At 63.9% G+C, this 22,691-nt stretch overlaps 3 protein-coding genes across 50 annotated transcripts in view; 2 read left to right on the top strand and 1 right to left on the bottom strand.

Moving 5' to 3' along the window:
* Nucleotides 1-71: 71 nt before the first annotated feature.
* On the bottom strand, nt 72-7,157 carry LOC116238471 (uncharacterized). Of its 5 annotated transcripts, XM_090128894.1 has the most exons (9): nt 7,080-7,157; nt 6,831-6,873; nt 4,613-5,354; nt 4,455-4,518; nt 3,184-4,065; nt 2,222-2,286; nt 2,059-2,130; nt 705-833; nt 72-159 (listed from the first exon to the last, which is right to left on the bottom strand). In XM_090128894.1, the coding sequence occupies exons 2-9, from the start codon at nt 6,859-6,861 to the stop codon at nt 72-74; spliced, it is 2,073 nt and encodes a 690-aa protein (XP_089985020.1). In that variant the 5' UTR covers nt 6,862-6,873; nt 7,080-7,157. The 5 variants fall into 5 exon arrangements, with proteins under 5 accessions (XP_089985020.1, XP_089985019.1, XP_089985021.1 ...); XM_090128893.1 differs by lacking the exon at nt 7,080-7,157 and having other exon boundaries at nt 6,831-7,068; XM_090128895.1 differs by lacking the exon at nt 7,080-7,157 and having other exon boundaries at nt 3,184-3,921; nt 6,831-7,068.
* A 72-nt stretch (nt 7,158-7,229) lies between these two features.
* On the top strand, nt 7,230-13,349 carry LOC116238472 (uncharacterized). 44 transcript variants are annotated; one of them, XM_090128884.1, is made up of 7 exons: nt 8,602-10,003; nt 11,691-11,809; nt 11,903-12,039; nt 12,078-12,230; nt 12,307-12,344; nt 12,579-12,616; nt 12,732-13,349. In XM_090128884.1, the coding sequence occupies exons 1-7, from the start codon at nt 8,668-8,670 to the stop codon at nt 13,011-13,013; spliced, it is 2,103 nt and encodes a 700-aa protein (XP_089985010.1). In that variant the 5' UTR covers nt 8,602-8,667; the 3' UTR covers nt 13,014-13,349. The 44 variants fall into 44 exon arrangements, 43 of the variants coding, with proteins under 43 accessions (XP_089985017.1, XP_089985018.1, XP_089985010.1 ...); XM_090128877.1 differs by lacking the exon at nt 12,579-12,616 and adding an exon at nt 12,501-12,578 and having other exon boundaries at nt 12,655-13,349; XM_090128891.1 differs by adding exons at nt 7,230-7,309; nt 8,542-8,590 and having other exon boundaries at nt 9,916-10,003; nt 11,903-12,230; nt 12,307-13,349.
* CC2D1A (coiled-coil and C2 domain containing 1A) overlaps nt 13,228-22,691 on the top strand; it is a 30,242-nt gene continuing 20,778 nt past the window's right edge. The window contains exons 1-8 of the mRNA XM_090128615.1: nt 13,228-13,245; nt 13,301-13,486; nt 14,677-15,054; nt 17,106-17,178; nt 18,768-18,979; nt 20,425-20,497; nt 22,380-22,513; nt 22,605-22,680. Of these exons, the coding sequence (XP_089984741.1) occupies nt 13,228-13,245; nt 13,301-13,486; nt 14,677-15,054; nt 17,106-17,178; nt 18,768-18,979; nt 20,425-20,497; nt 22,380-22,513; nt 22,605-22,680 (1,150 nt within the window). The remainder of the gene's footprint in view (nt 13,246-13,300; nt 13,487-14,676; nt 15,055-17,105; nt 17,179-18,767; nt 18,980-20,424; nt 20,498-22,379; nt 22,514-22,604; nt 22,681-22,691) is intronic.

Here is a 22,691-nt window from a genome sequence, read left to right as displayed (position 1 = left end):
TGTTGTTGTCAGAGGGGGGCAGGTTGTTGTGTCGTTGTGTTGTTGTGTGGTTGTGACGCAGGCTCCCACTCTCATGCCAGCGTCACAGATGAGTTTGTGGGGCAGCCCCGCGTCGCAGCGCGTTTCGGCCTCAATAAACGCTCAACACGTTTTTCCTCCCTGCACAAACACGTTTTCCCTCCAGTTTTTCCCCCCACAACCACGTTTTCCCTCCAGTTTTTCCCTCCACAAACGCATTTTCCCCCCACAACCACGTTTCCCCCCCCCCCCCAATACATTTTTCCCCCCACAAACACATTTTTCCCTCCACAAACACATTCTTCCCCCCCAAGAAAGACGTTTTCCCCCCACGCAGCCGTTTTCCCTCCACAACCACGTTTTCCCTCCAGTTTTTCCCTCCACAAACACATTTTCCCTCCACAACCACGTTTTCCCTCCACACACATTTTCCCCCCACAAACACGTTTTCCCCCCCACAGCCACGTTTTCCCTACACAAAGACGTTTTCCCCCCACAACCATGTTTTCTCTCCACATTTTTCCCTCCGCAAACACAATTTTCCCCCCACACAGACATTTTCCCCCCCCACAACCACGTTTTCCCCCCACACAGATGTTTCCCCCCCACAACCACATTTTCCCCCCACACAGATGTTTTCCCCCCACAAGCACGTTTTCCCCCCACGCAGCCGCTCCCCCACTCACAGGCGCTGGCGCTGCTTCACCCCCGGCTCCCCCTCCATCCTCCTCCTCGCCGCCCCCCAGCTCCGCTCCCTGCGCAGCCGCAGCCGCCGCAGGGCCTCCATGGTGCGATGGGCGCCCATCAGGCGGCGGCTGGGGGGGAAGGGGGCAGTGAGACCCCATAGGGAGCAGGGAGACCCCATAGGGACAACGAGACCCCATAGGGGACAATGAGACCCCACGGGGGGCAAGGAGACCCCATAAGGGACAGAGACCCTATAGGGAGCAGGGAGACCCCATAGGGACAACGAGACCCCATAATGGACAATGAGACCCCATAGGGGGCAGGGAGACCCCAGAGGGGACAAGGAGATCCCATAGGGAGCAGGGAGACCCCATAGAGACAACGAGACCCCATAGGGGACAATGAGACCCCATAGGGACAAGGAGACCCAGAGGGACAATGAGACTCCAGAGGGGGCAGTGAGACCCCACAGGGGGCAGAGACCCCGTAGGGAGCAGGGAGACCCCATAGAGACAATGAGACCCCACTGGGGACAGCAAGACCCCATAGGGGGCAGGGAGACCCCACAAGGGACAATGAGACCCCACTGGGGGCAGTGAGACCCCATAGGGGACAATGAGACCCCCACAGCCCCATTGTGGATAGTGAGGCTGCAGAGGGACAATGAGACCAAACAGGGGGCAGTGAGACCCCATAGGAGACAGTGAGACCCCATAGGGAGCAGGGAGACCCCATAGAGACAACGAGACCCCATAGAGGACAATGAGACCCCAGAGGGGGCAGGGAGACCCCAGAGGGGACAAGGAGATCCCCACAGCCCCATAGTGGATAGTGAGACCCATACGGACAATGAGACCCCACAGGGGGCAGTGAGACTCCCCAGGGGACAGTGAGACCCCATAGGGGACAGAGACCCCATAGGGAGCAGGGAGACCCCATAGAGACAACGAGACCCCATAGGGGACAATGAGACCCCATAGGGGACAATGAGACCCCAGAGGGACAATGAGACCCCACTGGGGACAGTGAGACCCCATAGGGGACAAGGAGACCCCATAGGGAACAATGAGACTCCAGAGGGGGCAGTGAGACCCCATAGGGGACAGAGACCCTATAGGGAGCAGGGAGACCCCATAGGGACAATGAGACCCCACAGGGGACAACGAGACCCCACAGGGGGCAGGGAGATGTGAGAGGGAACATTGAAACCCCCCACAGCCCCACAGGAGACAACGAGAGCCATAAGGAGGGCAGTGAGACCCTAACCCACCCCCCCCCCCTCCCACCCCCCCCGGGGCCACAAACAGCCCCAAAAGGACCCAAAAGTGGGGCGTGGGGGCAGGCGCTGCTCACTTGAGGTTGGAGAGCTCGAGGATCAGCCCGCACAGCGCTGCCGACGCGTCCTCACGTGGGCTCACCTCAGCCCTGGGGGGGGAAATGTCACCGATTTGGGGCTTTTTAACACCAAAATGGGGGCCGGGTTGTGGATGGAGGGGGGTGGGGGGGGACACCCTACCTGGGGGTGCAGCCGGGTGGTGCTGGGTCCTCGTGGCTGAGCTTGGGGTGCGGCGGGACCACGGGCTGGGGGGGTTGGGGGGAATTGGTGATTTGGGGGGAAGTGGGGCGATTTGGGGGGGGAATTGGGGTGATTTGGGGGGAAGTGGGGCGATTTGGGGCGGTTTGGGGGGGAATTGGGGTGATTTGGGGGGAATTGGGGTGATTTGGGGGGAAGTGGGGCGATTTGGGGCGGTTTGGGGGGGAATTGGGGTGATTTGGGGGGAAGTGGGGTGATTTGGGGCAGTTTGGAGGGGAAGTGGGTGATTTGGGGTGGTTTGGGGGGGAATTGGGGAGGATCGGGGCGGATTGGAGTGATTTGAGGTGAACTGGGGAAATTTGGGGCCATCTGGAGAGATTTGGGGTGAACTGGGGGCAACCGGGGTGATTTGAGGTGGATTGGGATGGATTGAGGTGGATTGGGGCGATTTGGGGTGAATTAGGGGGAGCTGAGGGGAATTGGGGTGGACTGGGGCGATTTGGGGTGAACTGAGGGGATTTGGGGTGAATTGGGGGCAATTTGGGTGAACTGGGGGGATTTGGGGTGAATTTGGGTGAATCGAGGTGGATTGGGGTGATTTGGGGCGGATTGGGGTGAATCGGGGGGAATGGGGGTGGATTGGGGCAGATTGGGGTGAATTTGAGAGAACTGGGGTGAACTGAGGTGAACTGGGGGGATTTGGGGTGAATTTGGGTGAACTGAGGTGAATTTAGGGTGAACTGAGGTGGACTGGGGCGATTTGGGGTGGATTGGTGGAATTGGGTTGGATTGGGGCGATTTGGGGTGAATTGGGGTGGATTTGGGGTGGATTGAGTTGAATTGGGGCAATTTGGGGCGAATCGGAGGGAATAGGGGTGGGTTGGGGCGATTTGGGGTGGATTGGGGTGGCTTTGGTGTGGGTCGCAGGGCCATTCCAGCATTACCTGCAGCAGCTCAGCGTCCCCCCCCAGCACGGCGCTGAGCTCCGCTGCCATCCGCGGCCCCACGGCGCCCAGGGTGTGGGGCAGCCCCACACTGCTGACCCCACAGAGGGGCTCTGCCCCACACACGGGCTGTGCATTGGCTGCCTGTTCCACCTCTGTGCCCCCATCGCTGTCGCTGTGGGGCTCCGCGAGTGGGGGCTGAGGGTCGCTGTGGGGCTGAAGGTCGTTGTGGGGCTGAGAGCTGATGTGGGGCTGAGAGTTGCTGTGGGGCTGAAGGTCGCTGTGGGGCTGAAGGTCACCATAGGGCTGAGGGTCACTGTGGGGCTGAAGGTCGTTGTGGGGCTGAGAGTCGCTGTGGGGCTGAAGGTCGCCAGGGGGCTGAGGGTCGATGTGGAGCTGAGGGTTGTTGTGGGGCTGAAGGTCGCCGTGGGGCTGAAGGTCACCGTAGGGCTGAGGGTCGCTGTGGGGCTGAAGGTCGTTGTGGGGCTGAGAGCTGATGTGGGGCTGAAGGTTGCTGTGGGGCTGAAGGTCGTTGTGGGGCTGAGAGCTGATGTGGGGCTGAAGGTTGCTGTGGGGCTGAAGGTCGTTGTGGGGCTGAGAGCTGATGTAGGGCTGAGAGTCGCTGTGGGGCTGAAGGTCGCCAGGGGGCTGAGGGTCGATGTGGAGCTGAGAGTTGTTGTGGGGCTGAAGGTCGCTGTGGGGCTGAAGGTCACCATAGGGCTGAGGGTCGCTGTGGGGCTGAAGGTCGTTGTGGGGCTGAGGATTGGTGTGGGGCTGAGAGCTGCTGTGGGGCTGAGGGCTGATGTGGGGCTGAGGGTTGCTGTGGGGCTGAGGGTCACCGTGGGGCAGAGGGTTGCTGTGGGGCTGAAGGTTGCTGTGGGGCTGAGGGTCACCGTGGGGCTGATGGTTGTTGTGGGGCTGAGGGCCGTCGTGGGGCTGAGGGTTGCCATGGGGCTGAGGGTCACCGTGGGGCTGAGGGTTGGTATGGGGCTGAAGGTTGGTATGGGGCTGAGGGTCGCTGTGGGGCTGAAGGTCACTGTGGGGCTGACAGCTGATGTGGGGCTGAGGGTTGCCGTGGGGCTGAAGGTCACCATGGGGCTGAAGGTCACTGTGGGGCTGAAGGTCACCATGGGGCTGAAGGCTGATGTGGGGCCGAGGATCCCCGGCTGCGGGCTGTTTGCCCCGGTGCCACTCAGTGCCACCACCCCGCCCCGCTCAGCCCCCCGCTGCCCCCCGCCCCACACAGGGCCGCGTCCCACGGCCCCTCCTACCTGCGCCAGCGGGGCCTCCGTGGGGCTGCGACACCGAGCCGACGCCGAGCCGACGCTGCCAGAGCTGTGGGGCGCCGGCACCCGTTTGTGTCACCGGCGCCCGTTTGTGTCACTGGTGCCCGTTTCTGCCCCCCCGTTCCCCCCCCGGCCCCCATTACCTCTCTGTGCCGGCGCTGCGTGCGGCGTCCGCCCCTCTGCCATCGTGCATCGCATCGCCTCCAGTCCTGTCCCCTCCAGTCCAGTCCCCTCCAGTCCAGTCCCCCCCATTTGTGCCCCCCCCAGTCACGTTCCCCCCGTTTGTTTCCTCTCCGTTTGCCCCCCCCCCATTCGTCCCCCCTCCAATTTTGTCCCCCCCATTTGTGTCCCCCCCATTTGTGCCTCCTCCAATTCTGTCCCCCTTATTTACATCTCCGCCATCTGTCCCCCCTCTATCTGTGTCCCCCCCATTTATGTTCCCTCCATTTATGCCCCCCCCAACTGTCCCCCCTCCATTTGTGCCCCCAGTTGTGCCCCCTCCATTTGTCCCCCCTCCATTTGTGCCCCCTCCAATTCTGTCCCCCCTGCTTACATCTCCCCCAATTGTCCCCCCCCCACTTATGTCCCCCCCAATCGCCCCCTCTCCATTTGTTCCCCCTCCATTTATGTCTCCCCCATTTGTCCCCCCTCCATTTGTCCCCCCCCCATTTACATCCCCCCCATTTGTCTCCAATCCAATTTCGTCCCCTCCATTTGTCCCCCCCCCATTAATATCCCCCAAAATTGTCCCCCCTTCAATTCTGTCCCCCCCATTTACATCCCCCCCAATTGTCCCCAATCCAATTTTGTCCCCCCCGTTTGCCCCCCAGTCCCCCTGCAGTCCTGCCCTGGCTTTGGCAGCACGGCCGTCACCGTCGGCCCCACCTGATGGAGGAACAGCACCAGAAGCAAACGTTAATTAACAGCGCCCTAATTAAGCGCCGGGCCCGGGCACAACCCGGGTTTGGGTGAGCAGGGGAGGGCGGCTCCTCGGGTCGCTTTTTGGGGAGAAAAATGCCGTTCTGAGCCCATCTGAAAGCGCGGCGCCTCGTGGTCGGGAAGGCTGCGCTGACGGACGCTAATTGCGGAGCCCACGCGTCGTTAATTAACGGCACAGCGCTAATTGGGACCGTGGGACAGTGGGACGTGGATGGTTTCAACCCACAGCCCTCATTTTGGGGCAAAAAAGGCTTTTTTTTTTGGCTTTTGGATGCAGCTTTCTGCACTCAGTGCCCCGTGAGGCTCCAACTCACACAAAAAAATGGGATTTTGGGGCATTTTGGGCCCTTTTACCCCCAAACCCCCCCAGAAATGGGGCTCCTGTGCTTTCAGCATCACTCAGTTCCCATTTCCAAATGGGATTTTGGGGCATTTTGGGCCATTTTGGGCACTTTTCCCCCTCAGAAATGGGGCTCCTGTGCTCTCAGCACCGCTCAGTTCCCATTTCCAAGTGGGATTTTGGGCACTTTTCCCCATAAATCCCCCCAGAAACGGGGCTCCTGTGATCTCAGCACCGCTCAGTTCTCATTTCCAAATGGGATTTTGGGACATTTGGGGCCATTTTGGGCCCTTTTCCCCCCAAAATCCCCCCAGAAATGGGGCTCCTGTGCTCTCAGCACCGCTCAGTTCTCATTTCCAAATGGGATTTTGGGGCATTTTGTCCCATTTGGGGCAGTTTTCCCCCAAATCCCCCCAGAAACGGGGCTCCTGTGCTCTCAGCATCGCTCAGTTCCCATTTCCAAGTGGGATTTGGGGGCATTTTGTCCCATTTGGGGCACTTTTCCCCCCAAATCCCTCCAGAAATGGGGCTCCTGTGCTCTCAGCACCGCACAGCTCTCATTTCCAAATGGGATTTTGGGGCATTTTGTCCCATTTGGGGCAGTTTTCCCCCAAATCCCCCCAGAAACGGGGCTCCTGTGCTCTCAGCACTGCTCAGTTCCCATTTCCAAATGGGATTTTGGGCCATTTTGTGCCATTTTGGGCACTTTTCCCCCTCACAAACGGGGCTCCTGTGCTCTCAGCACCGCTCAGCTCTCATTTCCTGTGCAGAACGGAGGGACTTTTGAGGAAAAAACCACTGAAATTGGGCCTTAGGAGCAGCCCCTGCCCCCCCCCCCGCCAACCTGGGGGCATTTTGGTGCAGTTTTGAGCACTTTTCCTCCCGAATCCCCACCGAAAGCGGCTCAGCGTCGCTCATCCCACACATTTTGCCCCAAACTGAGGGATTTTGGGGGCGAGCGCCGCTCTGTGGGTCTCAGGTGGAAAAAGGCACCGAAAACACCGCGTTGAGGCGGTGCTGGGTGCAGTGCTGGTCACAAACGCGGCGGTTTGAAGCCGTTTGGGGCCGTTTCGAGGCGTTACCTGGCGCCTGGCCGCTCTTCCTTTTGCCCATCGCCGCGCTCACCTGAGGGGAAGGGACGCAGGCTGTGGCCTCACCCATTTCTCACCATTTCCCACTTATTTCCCAACAAATCCCTCCCCCGCCGCCCCGCTCCGCTTCACCCCGCCCCCAACGCCCCGGAGGAGCGCCCGCAGCCCGCGGTCGTGAGTCGCAATGGAGGCGATGTCGCCCCGCCGCCCCTCCCGGCCCCACCGCCATTTTGCCTTCACCTCAGCGCCCGCTCGACGCCTTCCCGCCTTTTTCGCACCGCGCGCTCTACGCCTGCGCCGCGCGGGGGTTGCTGGGAGTTGAAGTCCCCGCCGTGCCGTAAAGCGGAGCCGCGCGGGGGGCGCTGGGAGTTGCAGTCCCCGCCGCGCCGTAAAGCGGAGTGGGGTGCGGCGTTTTTGCGACAGCGGCGCCGTAAAGCGCGAAGGTGTTGACGGTACCTGAGGAGGAAGCGGTGCGTGAGGGACGGGAGCGGAGCGGGGGGGGCACGGAGCGGGGCCGGGGGGGTTAAATCCACCGGGGGGGGTGGGGACGACCGGGGGGGGGGTCCTGGGGTGGTTCTGAGGGGGGTTAAAGCCATGGGGGGGGGTTGAGGGGAGCGTGGTGGGTTCTGTGGGGGGCGGTGCGGGGCTGGGGGGGGGGGCGTGGAGTACATGGGGGGTGGGGGAGGGGAACGGCCTTTGGGGGGGGGGAGGAGGGGGTCTGGGGGGGGCTGAGTCCATTGGGGGGCTTTGGGGGGGGCTTTGGGGGGACATTGGGGAGGGCTGAGTCCATTGGGGGGCTTTGGGGGGGGGCTGAGTCCATTGGAGATGCACTGAGAGGCTCTGGGGGGGGCTACGACTAAGGGGGGGGCTTTGTGGGGGTAACAGGGGAGGGGGCGAAGTCCATTGGGGAGCTTTGGGGGGGGGCTTTGGGGGCTTTGGGGGCTGAGTCCATTGGGGGGGGCACTGAGGGGTTCTGGGGGCTTTTTTGGGGGGGCAAAGTCCATTGGGGGGGGGCTCAGTCCATTAGGAGGCTGTGGGGGGGCTTTGGGGGGCACTGGGGAGGGGGGCTGAGTCCACTGGGGGGCTTTGGGGGACATTGGGGGGAGCTCAGCCCATTGGGGGGCTTGGGGGGGGGGCTTTGGGGGCTATTGGGCGGGGGGCTGAGTCCATTGGGGGGCTTTGGGATCTATGGGGGGGGTTGAGTCCATTGGGGGCCTTATGCGGGGGGCTACTGGGGGAGGCTGAGTCCATTGGGGGGATTTGGGGGGGGCCTGCTGGGGGCGGCTGAGTCCATTGGGGGGCTTTGGGGGACACTGGGGGGGGCTGAGTCCATTGGGGGGCTTTGGGGGGAGGCTTTGGGGGGACATTGGGGGGGGCTGAGTCCATTGGGGGGGGCTGAGTCCATTAGGAGGCTGCGGGGGGGCATTGGGGAGGGGGGCTGAGTCCATTGGGGGGCTCTGGGGGCTGTTGTGGGGGGATATATCCATGGGGGGGGGGGGGCTCGCCCCATTGGGGGGTGCAGTGAGGGGCTCTGGGGGTGGCCAGGGGCGTTTTGGGGGTCCTTTGAGTGGGAACGATGGAATCCAGCGGGGGGAGCAGGGGGGGCCCTTAAGGGGGGGAGCCGTGGGGCAGGAAGCCCCCAGGGAGCCATTTTTGGGGGGGGGGGGGGGGGTTGGGGCTGTGACACCGCGCTGCCCCACAGCCGCAGCAGAGCAGCCATGAGCAGAGCTGGGCGCAGCGGGGCTGGGCAGGTGAGTGGGGGGGGGGCACTGGGTGCTGGTTGGGCCCAGTAGGTGCTGGTTGGGCCCAATGGGTGCTGGTTGGGCCCATGTGGTTCTGGCTGTTCCCGTTTGGGTTCTGGCTGTTCCCATTTGGGTTCCTGGCTGTTCCTGTTGGGCTCCGGCTGTTCCTGTTCCAGTTGTTCCTGTTTGGGTTCCAGTTGTTCCCGTTGGGTTCTGGTTGTTTGTTCCCATTTGGGTTCTGGCTGTTCCCATTTGGGTTCTGGCTGTTCCCGTTGGGTTCTGGCTGTTCTCATTTGGGTTCCAGTTGTTCCCATTGGGTTCTGGTTGTTTGTTCCCATTTGGGTTCCTGGCTGTTCCGTTCCGGCTGTTCCTATTTGGGTTCCGGCTGTTCCTTTTGGGTTCCACCTGTTCCCATTCTGGCTGTTCCCATTCCAGCTGTTCCTGTTTGGGCTCCGGCTGTTTGTTCCCATTGGGTTCCGGTTGTTTGTTCCTGTTGGGTTCTGGTTGTTCCCATTTGGGTTCCTGGTTGTTCCCGTTTGGGTTCCAGCTGTTCCTGTTGGGTTCCACCTGTTCCCATTCCAGCTGTTCCCGTTTGGGCTCCGGCTGTTTGTTCCCATTTGGGTTTTGGCTGTTTGTTCCCGTTTGGGTTCTGGCTGTTCCTGTTGGGTTCCCATTTGGGTTCCGGCCGTTCCCATTTGGGTTCCGGCCGTTCCCATTTGGGTTCTGACTGTTCCCGTGGGGTTCTGGCTGTTCCCATTGGTTTGTTGGGTTCCGGCTGTTCCCGTGTGGGTTCCGCCTGTTTGTTCCCATTTGGGCTCCAGCCGTTCCCGTGGGGTTCTGGCTGTTCCCGTGGGGTTCTGGCTGTTCCCATGGGGTTCTGGCCGTTCCCATGGGATTGTTGGGTTCTGGCTGTTCCCATGGGGTTCTGGCTGTTCCCATGGGGTTCTGGCCGTTCCCATGGGGTTGTTGGGTTCTGGCCGTTCCCGTGGGGTTCCTGTTGGGTTCTGCCTGTTCCCATTTGGGTTCCAGCTGTTCCCGTGGGGTTCCGGCTGTTCCCGTGGGGTTGTTGGGTTCCGGCTGTTCCCGTGGGGTTCCGGCTGTTCTCGTGGGGTTGTTGGGTTCCGGCTGTTCCCGTGGGGTTCCGGCTGTTCCCCTGGGGTTCCGGCTGTTCTCGTGGGGTTGTTGGGTTCCGGCTGTTCCCATTGGGTTCCGGCTGTTCCCATGGGGTTCCGGCTGTTCCCCTGGGGTTCCGGCTGTCCCGTTTGGGTTCCGGCCGTCCCGTTCTGTGCCCCGTGTCCACCTGTGCCCCGGCGCGTGGTTCTTTGTCCCCACAGCCGCCGGCCGCCGCCGAGCCCAGCGCTGCCGAGCTGGAGGCCGAGCTGCTGCAGCTGGGGGCGAAACCTGGCGGGAGGCGGGGGAGAGGTGAGGAGGGGGGGTGGGACCCAATACGACCCATAGGACCCCATTGCAACCCCCTCGGGGCCCCATAGGACTTCATAGGACCCCTTAGGTTCTGTAAGACCCCACGGGACCCCATAGAACCCCCTTAGGACCCCACGGAGCTCCCATGGGACGCTGTAGGACCCACGTTCCTTCCCATAGGGCCCCGCAGGACCCCATAAGACACCGTAAGACCTCACGGGACCCCATAGGAGCCCATAGGACTCCAGCAGGACCCCGTAGGACACCCTAAGACCCCACGGGACTCCAATGGGACCCCATAGGACCCCATAGGACCTCACAGGACTTCATGGGACCCCATAGGAGCATACAGGACTTTGTGGGACCCCATAAGTCCCCCACAGAACCCCGTGGAACCACATAGGACTCCCATGCAATCCTCTCAGGTCCCCATGGGGCCCCATAGGATCCCAAGGAATCCCCACAGGAACTCATGGGACCCCATAGGACCCAATGTGACCCCCATAGGACCCCCATGTGGCCCCCTTAGACCCCATGGGATCCCCATATGCCCCTATAGGATGCCATGGACCCCCTGTAGGACCCCATGGTGACCCATAAGAGCCCACAGGACACCCATGGGACCCCATAGGACCCCATAGGTCCCCCGTAGGACCCCATGGGACCCTCATATGCCCCTGTAGGATCCCATGGACCCCCGTAGGGCCCCATGGGGACCCATAAAACCCCACAGGACTCCCATGGACCCCTTAGGACCCCATGGGACCCCCATACACCCCTGTAGGATCACATGGAGTCCCGTAGGGCCCCATGGGGACCCATAAGACCCCACAGGACTCCCACGGGACCCCTTAGGACCCCATGGGACCCCCATAGGACCCCATGGGACCCCCATATGCCCCTGTAGGATCCCATGGACCCCCTGTAGGACCCCATGGGGACCCACAAGACCCCACAGGACTCCCATGGGACCTCGTAGGACCCCCTTAGGATCCCATCGGACCCCATGTGACCCCCTTAGGATCCCATGGGACCCCCATACGCCCCTATAGGATCCCATGGACCCCCTGTAGGACCCCATGGGGACCCATAAGACCCCACAGGACTCCCCCGGGACCCCTTAGGATCCCATGGGACCCCCATACGCCCCTATAGGATCCCATGGACCCCCTGTAGGACCCCATGGGGACCCATAAGACCCCACAGGACTCCCACGGGACCCCTTAGGACCCCATGGGACCCCCATACGCCCCTATAGGATCCCATGGACCCCTGTAGGACCCCATGGTGACCCATAAGACCCCACAGGACACCCATGGGACCCCGTAGGACCCCATAGGTCCCCCATAGGACCCCATGGGACCCCCATACACCCCTGTAGGATCCCATGGACCCCTGTAGGACCCCATGGTGACCCATAAGACCCCACAGGACAGCCATGGGACCCCGTAGGACCCCATAGGTCCCCCGTAGGACCCCATACCTGCGGGTCCCTCTTGGGATGGTGTCGTTTCCTGCCCCAGGGGTCCCTCAGCCCCTCCTCACACCGCAGCCGTTGTCCAAAAGCCCCTACAAAATCCCCGGGGCCCTTTGTGGGTTCCTCCGGATTTGGGATATTTTGTCACTGGGTGAAAACGACCCCAAAAACGACCCCATAAACAACACGATTTTGTGGGTTTTCCCGCAGCTCCGGTGTCCATGGAGGCCATAGAGAGGATGGCAGCGCTGTGCATGCGGGACCCGGGCGAGGAGGAGGAGGAGGAGGAGGAGGAGGATGAAGATCTGGAGGGCGAGGAGGAGCTGCTGGTGGGAGCTGAGGGCTCCTCCTTTTGGGGGAAATTCGGCCCAAATTGGGGCTTTGGCGCCGGAAGTGGTTAACGAGCCGCCCCTCGTTTGCAGGCTGAGCTGCAGGAGGTGCTGGGGGGCGGGGGGGGCGACTCAGGGGGCGCGGAGCCCCCAAGGAAGGTAAGGGGCTGCTGGGATGGGGGGTCCTGGAAGGTTATGGGGTCGTGGAAAAGGTGGGAGGGTCCTGGAAGGTTATGGGGTTGTGGAATGGGTTGGGGGGTCCTGGAAGGTTATGGGGTTGTAGAAAAGGTGGGAGGGTCCTGGAAGGTTATGGGGTCGTGGAAAAGGTGGGAGGGTCCTGGAAGGTTATGGGGTCGTGGAATGGGCTGGGGGGGTCCTGGAAGGTTATGGGGTCGTGGAAAAGGTGGGAGGGTCCTGGAAGGTTATGGGGTCGTGGAAAATGTGGGAGGGTCCTGGAAGGTCACGGGGTCGTGGAATGGGTTGGGGGGTCCTGGAAGGTTATGGGGTCGTGGAAAAGGTGGGAGGGTCCTGGAAGGTTATGGGGTCGTGGAATGGGCTGGGGGGATCCTGGAAGGTTATGGGGTTGTGGAATGGGCTGGGGGGGTCCTGGAAGGTTATGGGGTCGTGGAATGGGCTGGGGGGGTCCTGGAAGGTTATGGGGTTGTGGAATGGGCTGGGGGGGTCCTGGAAGGTTATGGGGTCGTGGAATGGGTTGGGGGGGTCCTGGAAGGTTATGGGGTCGTGGAATGGGCTGGGAGGGTCCTGGAAGGTTATGGGGTTGTGGAAAAGGTGGGAGGGTCCTGGAAGGTTATGGGGTTGTGGAATGGGTTGGGGGGTCCTGGAAGGTTATGGGGTTGTAGAAAAGGTGGGAGGGTCCTGGAAGGTTATGGGGTCGTGGAATGGGTTGGGGGGGTCCTGGAAGGTTATGGGGTCGTGGAATGGGCTGGGGGGGTCCTGGAAGGTTATGGGGTCGTGGAAAAGGTGGGAGGGTCCTGGAAGGTTATGGGGTCGTGGAATGGTTGGGTTGGGTTGGGTTGGGAAGGTCCTGGAAGATTATAGGACCACGGGATGGGTTGGGTTGGGAAGGTCTTGGAAGGTTACAGGATCACAGAATGGGGCGTGTTGGGAAGGTCCTGGAAGGTTACGGGATCACGGAATAGGTCATGTTGGGGAGGTCCTGGAAGGTTACAGGATCACGGAATAGGTGTGTTGGGGAGGTCCTGGAAGGTTATAGGATCACGGAATGGGTCATGTTGGGGAGGTCCTGGAAGGTTACAGGATCACGGAATAGGTGTGTTGGGGAGGTCCTGGAAGGTTATAGGATCACGGAATGGGGTGTGTTGGGAAGGTCCTGGAAGGTTACAGGATCCCAGAATGGGATGTGTTGGGAAGGTCCTGGAAGGTTATAGGATCACGGAATGGGGCGTGTTGGGAAGGTCCTGGAAGGTTACGGGAGCGCGGGACGGGTGGGAAGGTCCTCGCAGGTGACAGAAGCCCCCCCACGCGCTGCCTCCCGCCCCACAGGGACACAGCGGCCCCCCCCCCCGCCCCGCCGCCCCCCGGCCCCCCCCCGACCTGCGGGCGCTGCTGGCGGAGCGGGCGGCCATGTATGGCGAGGCGCTGCGCCGCGCGGGGGGCGACGGCCTGAGGGCACGGCGCCTCCAGAGGGGCCTCAAGGTGGGCGCAGCCTTCCTCCCCCTCTTCCTCCTCCCCCTCTTCCTCCTCCCCCTCTTCCTCCTCCCCCTCTTCCTCCTCCCCCTCTTCCTCCTCCCCCTCTTCCTCCTCCCCCTCTTCCTCCTCCCCCTCTTCCTCCTCCCCCTCTTCCTCCTCCCCCTCTTCCTCCTCCCCCTCTTCCTCCTCCCCCTCTTCCTCCTCCCCCTCTTCCTCCCCCTCCTCTTCCTCCCCCTCCTCTTCCTCCCCCTCCTCTTCCTCCCCTTCCCCCTCTTCCTCCCCTTCCCCCTCTTCCTCCCCTTCCCCCTCTTCCTCCCCTTCCCCCTCTTCCTCCCCTTCCCCCTCTTCCTCCCCTTCCCCCTCTTCCTCCCCTTCCCCCTCTTCCTCCCCTTCCCCCTCTTCCTCCCCTTCCCCCTCTTCCTCCCCTTCCCCCTCTTCCTCCCCTTCCCCCTCTTCCTCCCCTTCCCCCTCTTCCTCCCCTTCCCCCTCTTCCTCCCCTTCCCCCTCTTCCTCCCCTTCCCCCTCTTCCTCCCCTTCCCCCTCTTCCTCCCCTTCCCCCTCTTCCTCCCCTTCCCCCTCTTCCTCCCCTTCCCCCTCTTCCTCCCCTTCCCCCTCTTCCTCCCCTTCCCCCTCTTCCTCCCCTTCCCCCTCTTCCTCCCCTTCCCCCTCTTCCCCTTACCCCTCTTCCTCCCCCCCCTTTTCTTCCTCCTTCTTCTCCTTCTCTTCTTTCTCCCTCCCCCGCTTTCTTTCCTTTGCCCCCTTCTTCCTCTTTCTGCCCATCTTCTGTTTCCTCCCTCCCTTCTTCCTCTCTCCCTTCGTCTTCCTCCCCCCCTCCATTTCCTCCCCCCCTCCATTTCATCCCCCCCCTCCATTTCCTCCCCTCCCCTCTTCCTTTTCCCCCTTCTTCCTCCTTCCTCCCCTCCCCTCTTCCTCCTTCTTCCTCCCCCTTCTTCCTCCTCTCCCCCCCTTCCTCCCCTCCTTCCTCCCCCCTCCTTCCTCCCCCCCCTTCCTCCCCCCCTTCCTCCCATCCTTCCCCCCCTCCCCCTTCTTCCTCTTCCTCCTTCCTCCCCCCCTTCCTCCTTCCCCCTCTTCCCCCCCTCCATCCTTTCAGACACGCCCCCCCCCGACGCCCCCCCTCATTTATTTCCGCCATTATTTCCCCCCCCCTTTAATTTCCGCCATTATTCCCCCCCCAGACCCTGGAATCCATGCTGGCCGCCGTGCAGCGGGGGAAGGCGATCGCCGAGGCCGACATCCCCCCTCCGGTGGCCTTGGGGGTCCCGAATCCCCCCCCCCCAAATGCCCCCACCCCAAATCCCCCCACCCTAAATTCCCCCCCCCCAACCCCCTCCCCCCCCGCCCCCCTCCCCCCTCCCAACCCCGCGACGGCCGACCCCCCGCCCCCCCCCCCGGCCACCCCCCCCCCAGAGGAAGGGGGGCAGCCCCCCCCCCCGCCCCCCGGCGACGCGGCGGCTCTGCTGCGGGAGCGGCAGCGCGGATACAAGATGGCGGCGCTGGGCGCCAAGCGGCGCGGGGACCTGGAGGCGGCGGCGGCGCTGTACCGGGCCGCAAAGGTGGGGAGGGGGCTGAGGGGGGGGGGGGGGATTTTGGGGTGAAAAACCACGGAAATGGGGAGAGGGGGGCGGCTTGTGGGGTGAATGCGGGGTTTGATGGCGGTGGTTGGGTTGGGAAGGGGCTGGGAGGGAACAGAGGGGGGTGCGAAGGTCCTGGAAGGTCATGGGGACATGGAATGGAGGGGGTGGGTTGGGTTGGGAAGGTCCTGGAAGGTCATGGGACTGTGGATTGGGTGGGGTGGGTTGGGTTAGGAAGGTCCTGGAAGGCCATGGGGACATGGATTGGGTGGGGTGGGTTGGGTTGGAAAGGTCCTGGAAGGTCATGGGGACATGGATTGGGGGGGTTGGGTTGGGAAGGTCCTGGAAGGCCATGGGGACATGGATTGGGGGGGTTGGGTTGGGTTGGGAGGGTCCTGGAAGGTCACAGAACTGTGAAATGGGTTGGGTTGGGAAGGTCCTGGAAGGTGATGGGACCATCAAGGGGTTGGGTTGGGTTGGGTTGGAAAGGTCCTGGGAGGGAACAGAACCATGAAATGGGTTGGGTTGGGAAGGTCCTGGAAGGTCATGGGGCTGTGGATTGGGTGGGGTGGGTTGGGTTAGGAAGGTCCTGGAAGGTCACAGAACCATGAAATAGGTTGGGTTGGGAGGGTCCTTGAAGGTCATGGGGACATCGAGGGGTTGGGTTGGGAAGGTCCTGGAAGGTCATGGGGCTGTGGATTGGGGGGGGTGGGTTGGGAAGGTCCTGGAAGGTCATGGGGACATGGATTGGGTGGGGTGGGTTGGGTTGGGAAGGTCCTGGAAGGTCATGGGGCCATGGATTGGGGGGGGTGGGTTGGGAAGGTCCTGGAAGGTCACAGAACCATGAAATGGGTTGGGTTGGGAGGGTCCTTGAAGGTCATGGGGACATCGAGGGGTTGGGTTGGGTTGGGAAGGTCCTGGAAGGTGATGGGGCCATGGATTGGGTGGGTTGGGTTGGGAGGGTCCTGGAAGGTTATAGGAGCCTGGAATGGTTGTGGTGGGTTGGGAGGGTCCTTGAAGGTCACAGAATGGGGTGGGAAGGTCCTGGAAGGTCATGGGGCCATGGATTGGGTGGGTTGGGTTGGATTGGGAAGGTCATTGAAGGTTGTAGGAGGGTGGATTGATTGGGGTGGGTTGGGAAGGTCCTTGAAGGTCACAGAACCATGAAAAGGGTTGGGTTGGGAGGGTCCTTGAAGGTCATGGGGCCATGGATTGGGTGGGTTGCATTGCGTTGCACTGGGAAGGTCCTTGAAGGTCACAGGATGGGATGGAAAGGTCCTTGAAGGTCATAGATGGGGTTGGGAAGGCCCTTGAAGGCTGTAGAACCATGGGATGGTTGGGTTGGGTTGGGTTGGAAGGGTCCTTGAAGGTCAGAGGACGGGTTGGGAGGGTCTTTGAAGGTCACAGGGTGCGTTGGGAAGGTCTTTGAAGGCCATGGATGGGGTTGGGAAGGTCCTTGAAGGCTGTGGAACCATGGAATGGTTGGGTTGGGTTGAGTTGGGTTGGGAAGGTCCTTGAAGGTCACAGGGTGGGTTGGGAGGATCCTTGAAGGTCGCAGGATGGGATGAGAAGGTCCTTGAACGTCATAGATGAGGTTGGGAAGGTCCTTGAAGGCTGTAGAACCGTGGTTGGGTTGGGTTGGCTTGGAAGGGTCCTTGAAGGTCAGTGATTGGGTTGGGAAGGTCCTGGAAGGTCACAGGGTGGGTTGGGAGGATCCTTGAAGGTCACAGGATGGGATGAGAAGGTCCTTGAAAGTCATAGATGAGGTTGGGAAGGTCCTTGAAGGCTGTAGAACCATGGGATGGTTGGGTTGGATTGGAAGGTCCTGGAAGGTCAGAGGACGGGTTGAGAAGGTCCTGGAAGGTCACAGGGTGGGATGAGAAGGTGCTTGAAAGTCATAGATGAGGTTGGGAAGGTCCTTGAAGGCTGTAGAACCGTGGTTGGGTTGGGTTGGCTTGGAAGGGTCCTTGAAGGTCAGTGATTGGGTTGGGAAGGTCCTGGAAGGTCACAGGTCCGCGCCGTTCTCCTTGCAGGACATGGAGCCGCTCCTGGCTGCAGCGGCGCAGGGTCGGCCCGTCCCAGCCTGCAGGGTGCCGCCGCCTCCCGGTGCGACCGCAGCTCCAGGGGGGCTTTGGGGGGGGGGGTCCATGGGGGGGGGGTCTCCATGGGGGGGTGGGGGTCAACATGGGGGGTGGGGGTCTCCCATCGGGGAAGGGGGGGGTCTCTATGGGGGGGCAGGGGTCTCCATGGGGTGTGGGGTCTCTATGGGTGGGTGGGGGTCTCCAATGGGGAGGTCTCCAATGGGGGGGAGCTTGGGGGTCTCTATGGGGTGTGGGGTCTCTAGGGGGGGTGGGGGTCCCAATGAGACCTTGGGGGTCTCCATGAGGGGGTGGGGGTCTCTGTGGGGGGGGGGTCTCAATGTTGGGGGGATGTGGGGGTCTTTGTGAGGGTGGGGGTCTCCATGCAGGGGGGTCTCCATGGGGGGGTGGGGGTCTCCGTGGGTCATGGGGTCTCCATGGGAGGGTGGGGGTCTCAATGGGGGGGGATGTGGGGGTCTCCATGCAGGGGGGGTCCCTGGGGAGGTCTCTATGGGTCCTGGGGTCTCTATGGGAGGGTGGGGGTCTCCATGAGGGGGTGGGGGTCTCCGTGGGTCATGGGGTCTCCATGGGAGGGTGGGGGTCAACATGGAGGGGCGGGGGTCTCCATGCAGGGGGTCCCTGCGGGGGTCTCCATGGGTCCTGGGGTCTCTATGGGGGGGTGGGGTCAACATGGAGGGGTGGGGGTCTCCATGAGATACTGGGGGTCTCCATGGGAGGCTGGGGGTCTCAATGGGGGGGGATGTGGGGGTCTCCATGAGGGGGTGGGGGTCTCCATGGGTCATGGGGTCTCAATGGGGGTGGATGGGGGGTCTCCATGGGGGGGGTCCCTGCGGGGTCTCCGTGGGTCATGGGGTCTCCATGGGAGGGTGGGGGTCTCAATGGTGGGGGATGTGGGGGTCTCCATGTGGGGGGGTCCCTGCGGGGGTCTCCATGGGTCATGGGGTCTCTATGGGGGTGGATGGGGGGTCTCCATGCAGGGGGTCCCTGGGGGGGCGGGGGTCTCCATGGGTCGTGGGGTCTTTATGGGGGGTGGGGGTCCCAATGAGATGCTGGGGGTCTCCGTGAGGGGGTGGGGGTCTCGGGGGAGGGGGTCTCCATGCAGGGGGGTCTCTGGGGGGGTGGGGGTCTCCGTGGGTCTATGGGAGGGTGGGGGTCAACATGGAGGGGGGGGTCTCGATGAGACACTGGGGGTCTCCATGGGAGGGGGGGTCTCAATGGGGGTGGATGCGGGGGTCTGCATGTGGGGGGGGGGTCCCTGTGGGGGTCTCCATGGGTGGGTGGGGGTCTCAATGGGGGGGGATAGGGGGGTCTCCATGCAGGGGGTCTCTGTGGGGGTGGGGGTCTCCATGAGGGGGCGGGGGTCTCCATGGGTCATGGGGTCTCCATGGGAGGGTGGGGGTCTGAATGGGGGGGGATAAGGGGGTCTCCATGCAGGGGGTCCCTGGGGGGGCGGGGGTCTCCATGAGATACTGGGGGTCTCCATGGGTCGTGGGGTCTCCATGGGTGGGTGGGGGTCTCCATGCGGGGGTCCCTGCGGGGTCTCCGTGGGTCCCGGTCCCGGCGCGGCGGGTGCCGACGTGCCGCCCCCCGTTGCAGAGCTGCACCCCGCGGCCCGGCCGCCGCCGTCGCCCCCCCGGCCCCCCCCGCTTCCCGCCGCGCCCCCCGGCGGCGCCCAGCCGCAGCTCAGCGGGGCGGAGGAGCAGCTGGCGGCGCTGCGGCGGCGCATGGAGCCCTACTGCAGGGCTGCCGCCCAGGCCATCGGCCGCGGGGAGGAGCGCAAGGCCAGGATGCACCGGCGCATCGTCAAGGTGTGCGGGGATGGGGCGGATGCGGGGCTGGGGGGTTGTGGGGCTGGGGGGGTTGTGGGGGGTTGTGGGGCTGGGGGGGCTATGGGGCTGGGGGGGGTTGTGGGGCTGGAGGAGTTGTGGGGGGTTGTGGGGCTGGGGGTGGTTGTGGGGGCTTGTGGGGCTGGGGGGGTTGTGGGGGGTTGTGGGGCTGGGGGTGGCTATGGGGCTGTGGGGGGTTGTGGGGGTTTGTGGGGCTGGGGGGGCTGTGGGGCTCGGGGGGGTCGTGGGGCTGCGCCATGGAGTTGGGGGGTTGTGGGGCTGGGGGGGTTGTGGGGCTGGGGGTGGTTGTGGGGCTGGGGGGGGCTGTGGGGCTGCGCCGTGGAGCTGGGGGGTTGTGGGCTGGGGGGGCTGTGGGGCTGGGGGTGGTTGTGGGGCTGGGGGGGCTATGGGGCTGTGGGGGGTTGTGGGGATGCGCCGTGGAGCTGGGGGGCTTGTGGGGCTGGGGGGGCTATGGGGCTGGGGGGGGTTGTGGGGGGTTGTGGGGCTGGGGGTGGCTGTGGGGCTGCGCCATGGGGCTGTGGAGCTGGGGCGGTTGTGGGGCTGGGGAGGTTGTGGGGCCGGGGGAGGCTGTGGGGCTGTGCCGTGGAGCTGGGGGGTTATGGGGCTGGGGGAGGTTGTGGGGCTGGGGGGTTGTGGGACTGCACCATGGGGCTGGGGGGTTATGGGGCTGGGGGGGTTGTGGGGCTGTGAGGGTTATGGGGCTGCACCAAGGGGCTGTGGGGCCATGGGGCAATGGGGATGTGGGGCTGTGGGGGGCTGTGGGGCTGTGCTGTGGGGCTGCGCCATGGGGCTGGGAGGTTGGGGGGGGCTGTGGGGCCATGGGGCGATGGGAATGTGGGGCTGTGGAGGGCTGTGGGGCTGCACCAAAGGGCTGGGGGGCTGGGGGGTTATGGGGCTGTGGGGGGCTGTGGGGCTGCACCATGGGGCTGTGGGGCTGGGGGCTTATGGGGCTGGGGGGGTTGTGGGGCTGCACCATGGGGCTGGGGGGCTGTGGGGCCATGGGGCAACGGGGCTGGGGGGCAATAGGGCTGTGGGGCTGCGTGGCTTTGGGGCTGTGGGGCTTCACCATGGGGCTGTGGGGGTGTGGGGCTGAGCTGTGTGGGGCCGTTGGCTGTGGGGCTGAGGCATGTGGGGCTGTGGGGCCGTTGGCTGTGGGGCTGTGGGGTTGTGGGGTTGTGGGGCTGAGCTGTGTGGGGCCGTGTGGCTGTGGGGCTGTGGGGCTGTGGGGTTGTGGGGCTGTGGGGCTGTGGGGCCGAGCTGTGTGGGGCTGTGTGGCTGTTGGCTGTGGGGCTGAGGTGTGTGGGGCTGTGGGGCTGTGGGGCCATTGGCTGTGGGGCTGTGGGGTTGTGGGGCTGAGCTGTGTGGGGCCGTTGGCTGTGGGGTGGCGGTGCTCATCACCCCCCCAGCAATACGAGGACGCCATCCGAGCGCTGCAGGCGGGCCGAGCCGTGGATCTGTCAGAGCTGCCCGTGCCGCCAGGTGCTGCCCCATAGCATCCTGCCCCATAGCACAGCCCCATAGCACAGCCCCACAGCATCCTGCCCCATAGCACAGCCCCACAGCATCCTGCCCCATAGCACAGCCCCATAGCACAGCCCCATAGCATCCTGCCCCATAGCACAGCCCCATAGCACAGCCCCATAGCATCCTGCCCCATAGCACAGCCCCATAGCACAGCCCCACAGCATCCTGCCCCATAGCACAGCCCCACAGCATCCTGCCCCATAGCATCCTGCCCCATAGCACAGCCCCATAGCACAGCCCCACAGCATCCTGCCCCATAGCACAGCCCCACAGCATCCTGCCCCATAGCATCCTGCCCCATAGCACAGCCCCATAGCACAGCCCCACAGCATCCTGCCCCATAGCACAGCCCCACAGCATCCTGCCCCATAGCATCCTGCCCCATAGCACAGCCCCATAGCACAGCCCCACAGCATCCTGCCCCATAGCACAGCCCCATAGCATCCTGCCCCATAGCATCCTGCCCCATAGCACAGCCCCACAGCATCCTGCCCCATAGCACAGCCCCATAGCATCCTGCCCCATAGCATCCTGCCCCATAGCACAGCCCCACAGCATCCTGCCCCATAGCACAGCCCCATAGCATCCTGCCCACAGCATCCTGCCCCATAGCATCCTGCCCCATAGCACAGCCCCATAGCATCCTGCCCACAGCATCCTGCCCCATAGCACAGCCCCATAGCACAGCCCCATAGCATCCTGCCCCACAGCACAGCCCCACAGCATCCTGCCCCACAGCATCCTGCCCCATAGCACAGCCCCATAGCATCCTGCCCACAGCATCCTGCCCCATAGCATCCTGCCCCATAGCACAGCCCCATAGCATCCTGCCCACAGCATCCTGCCCCATAGCACAGCCCCATAGCACAGCCCCATAGCATCCTGCCCCACAGCACAGCCCCACAGCATCCTGCCCCACAGCATCCTGCCCCATAGCATCCCTGCCCCACAGCATCCTGTCCCATAGCACAGCCCCACACCGTCCCTGTCCCATGGATCAGCCCCACAGCATCCGTGCCCCATAGCACAGCACCCCCATTTGCCCCCTCCATCCCCCCCCTGAGCCCCCCTCCCCACTCCCCTATTTACCCCCCATCCTCCCCCATTCCCCCCCACACTGCCCCCATTGCTCCCCCCGCTCCCGTTTCCCCACCCCCTCATTGCCCCCCCCCCCCACTCCCCTATCTCCCCCCATTGCCCTCCCCCTTGCACCCCCCCTCCACTCCCATTTGCCTCCATCTCCCCCCACCCCCTGTTGCCCCTCGCCCCCCCTCCCCTATTTCCCCCCCTGCTCCCCCCGCACCCCCATTCCCACCCACCCCCCAATTGCTCCCCACCCCCCCTCCCCTATTTCCCCCCATCTCCCCCCACCCCCGCACGCTCCCCCATTGCCCCCCCCATTGCCTCACCCCATTTCCCCCCCACCCCCTCATTGCCCCCCACCCCCCCCACTCCCCTATTTCCCCCCATCTGCCCCCCCCACGCTCCCCCATTGCCCCCCCATTGCCCTCCCCCCCATTTCCCCCCACCTGCCCCCCCCGCTCCCCTATCTCCCCCCATTGCCCCCCCCTTCCCCTATTTCCCCCCACCTCCCCCCCCCACTGCCCCTCACCCCCCCGCCCCCACTCCCCCATTCCCCCCCCTCATCCCCGCCCATTGCCCCCCCCCCTATTTTCCCCCACCTCTCCCCCCATTGCCCCCCCCATTGCCCCCCCCCATTCCCCCCCATTCCCCCCCATTGCCCCCCCTGCCCCCCCCCGCTCCCCCATCCCCCCCACTGCCCCCCCATTGCCTCACCCCCCCCATTTCCCCCCCCCCCACTCCGCCCTTCCCGCAGGCTTCCAGCCCCCCCCCGCGGCGGCGCTCGGTTCGGCCCAGCAGGACGTGGGCGCTGAGGATGATGATGGTGATGATGGTGATGATGGTGGTGATGATGATGGTGGTGATGATGATGATGAGGAGGAGATGAAGGTCGGTGGACCCCGACCCCCCCCGCCCTTCCAGGACCCCCCCCCAAAAGCTGCGCTTCGCCTCTGATCCGCTTCCCTCCCTTCTTTCACAGCCGCCCCCCCCGCGGCCCCCCCCCGCCGGAGCCGCTGCAAACAGAGACCGGGTGGGGGGGCGGGGCGGCAGCCGGGGTAACGGCGGG

Source organism: Phasianus colchicus, chromosome 34, assembly GCF_987193195.1.
Source record: "Phasianus colchicus chromosome 34, bPhaCol1.hap1.1, whole genome shotgun sequence".
NCBI classification, from domain to species: domain Eukaryota; kingdom Metazoa; phylum Chordata; class Aves; order Galliformes; family Phasianidae; genus Phasianus; species Phasianus colchicus.
The sequence above is the reverse complement of the archived record's forward strand: the minus strand, read 5'-3'. Positions and strand labels throughout refer to the sequence as shown.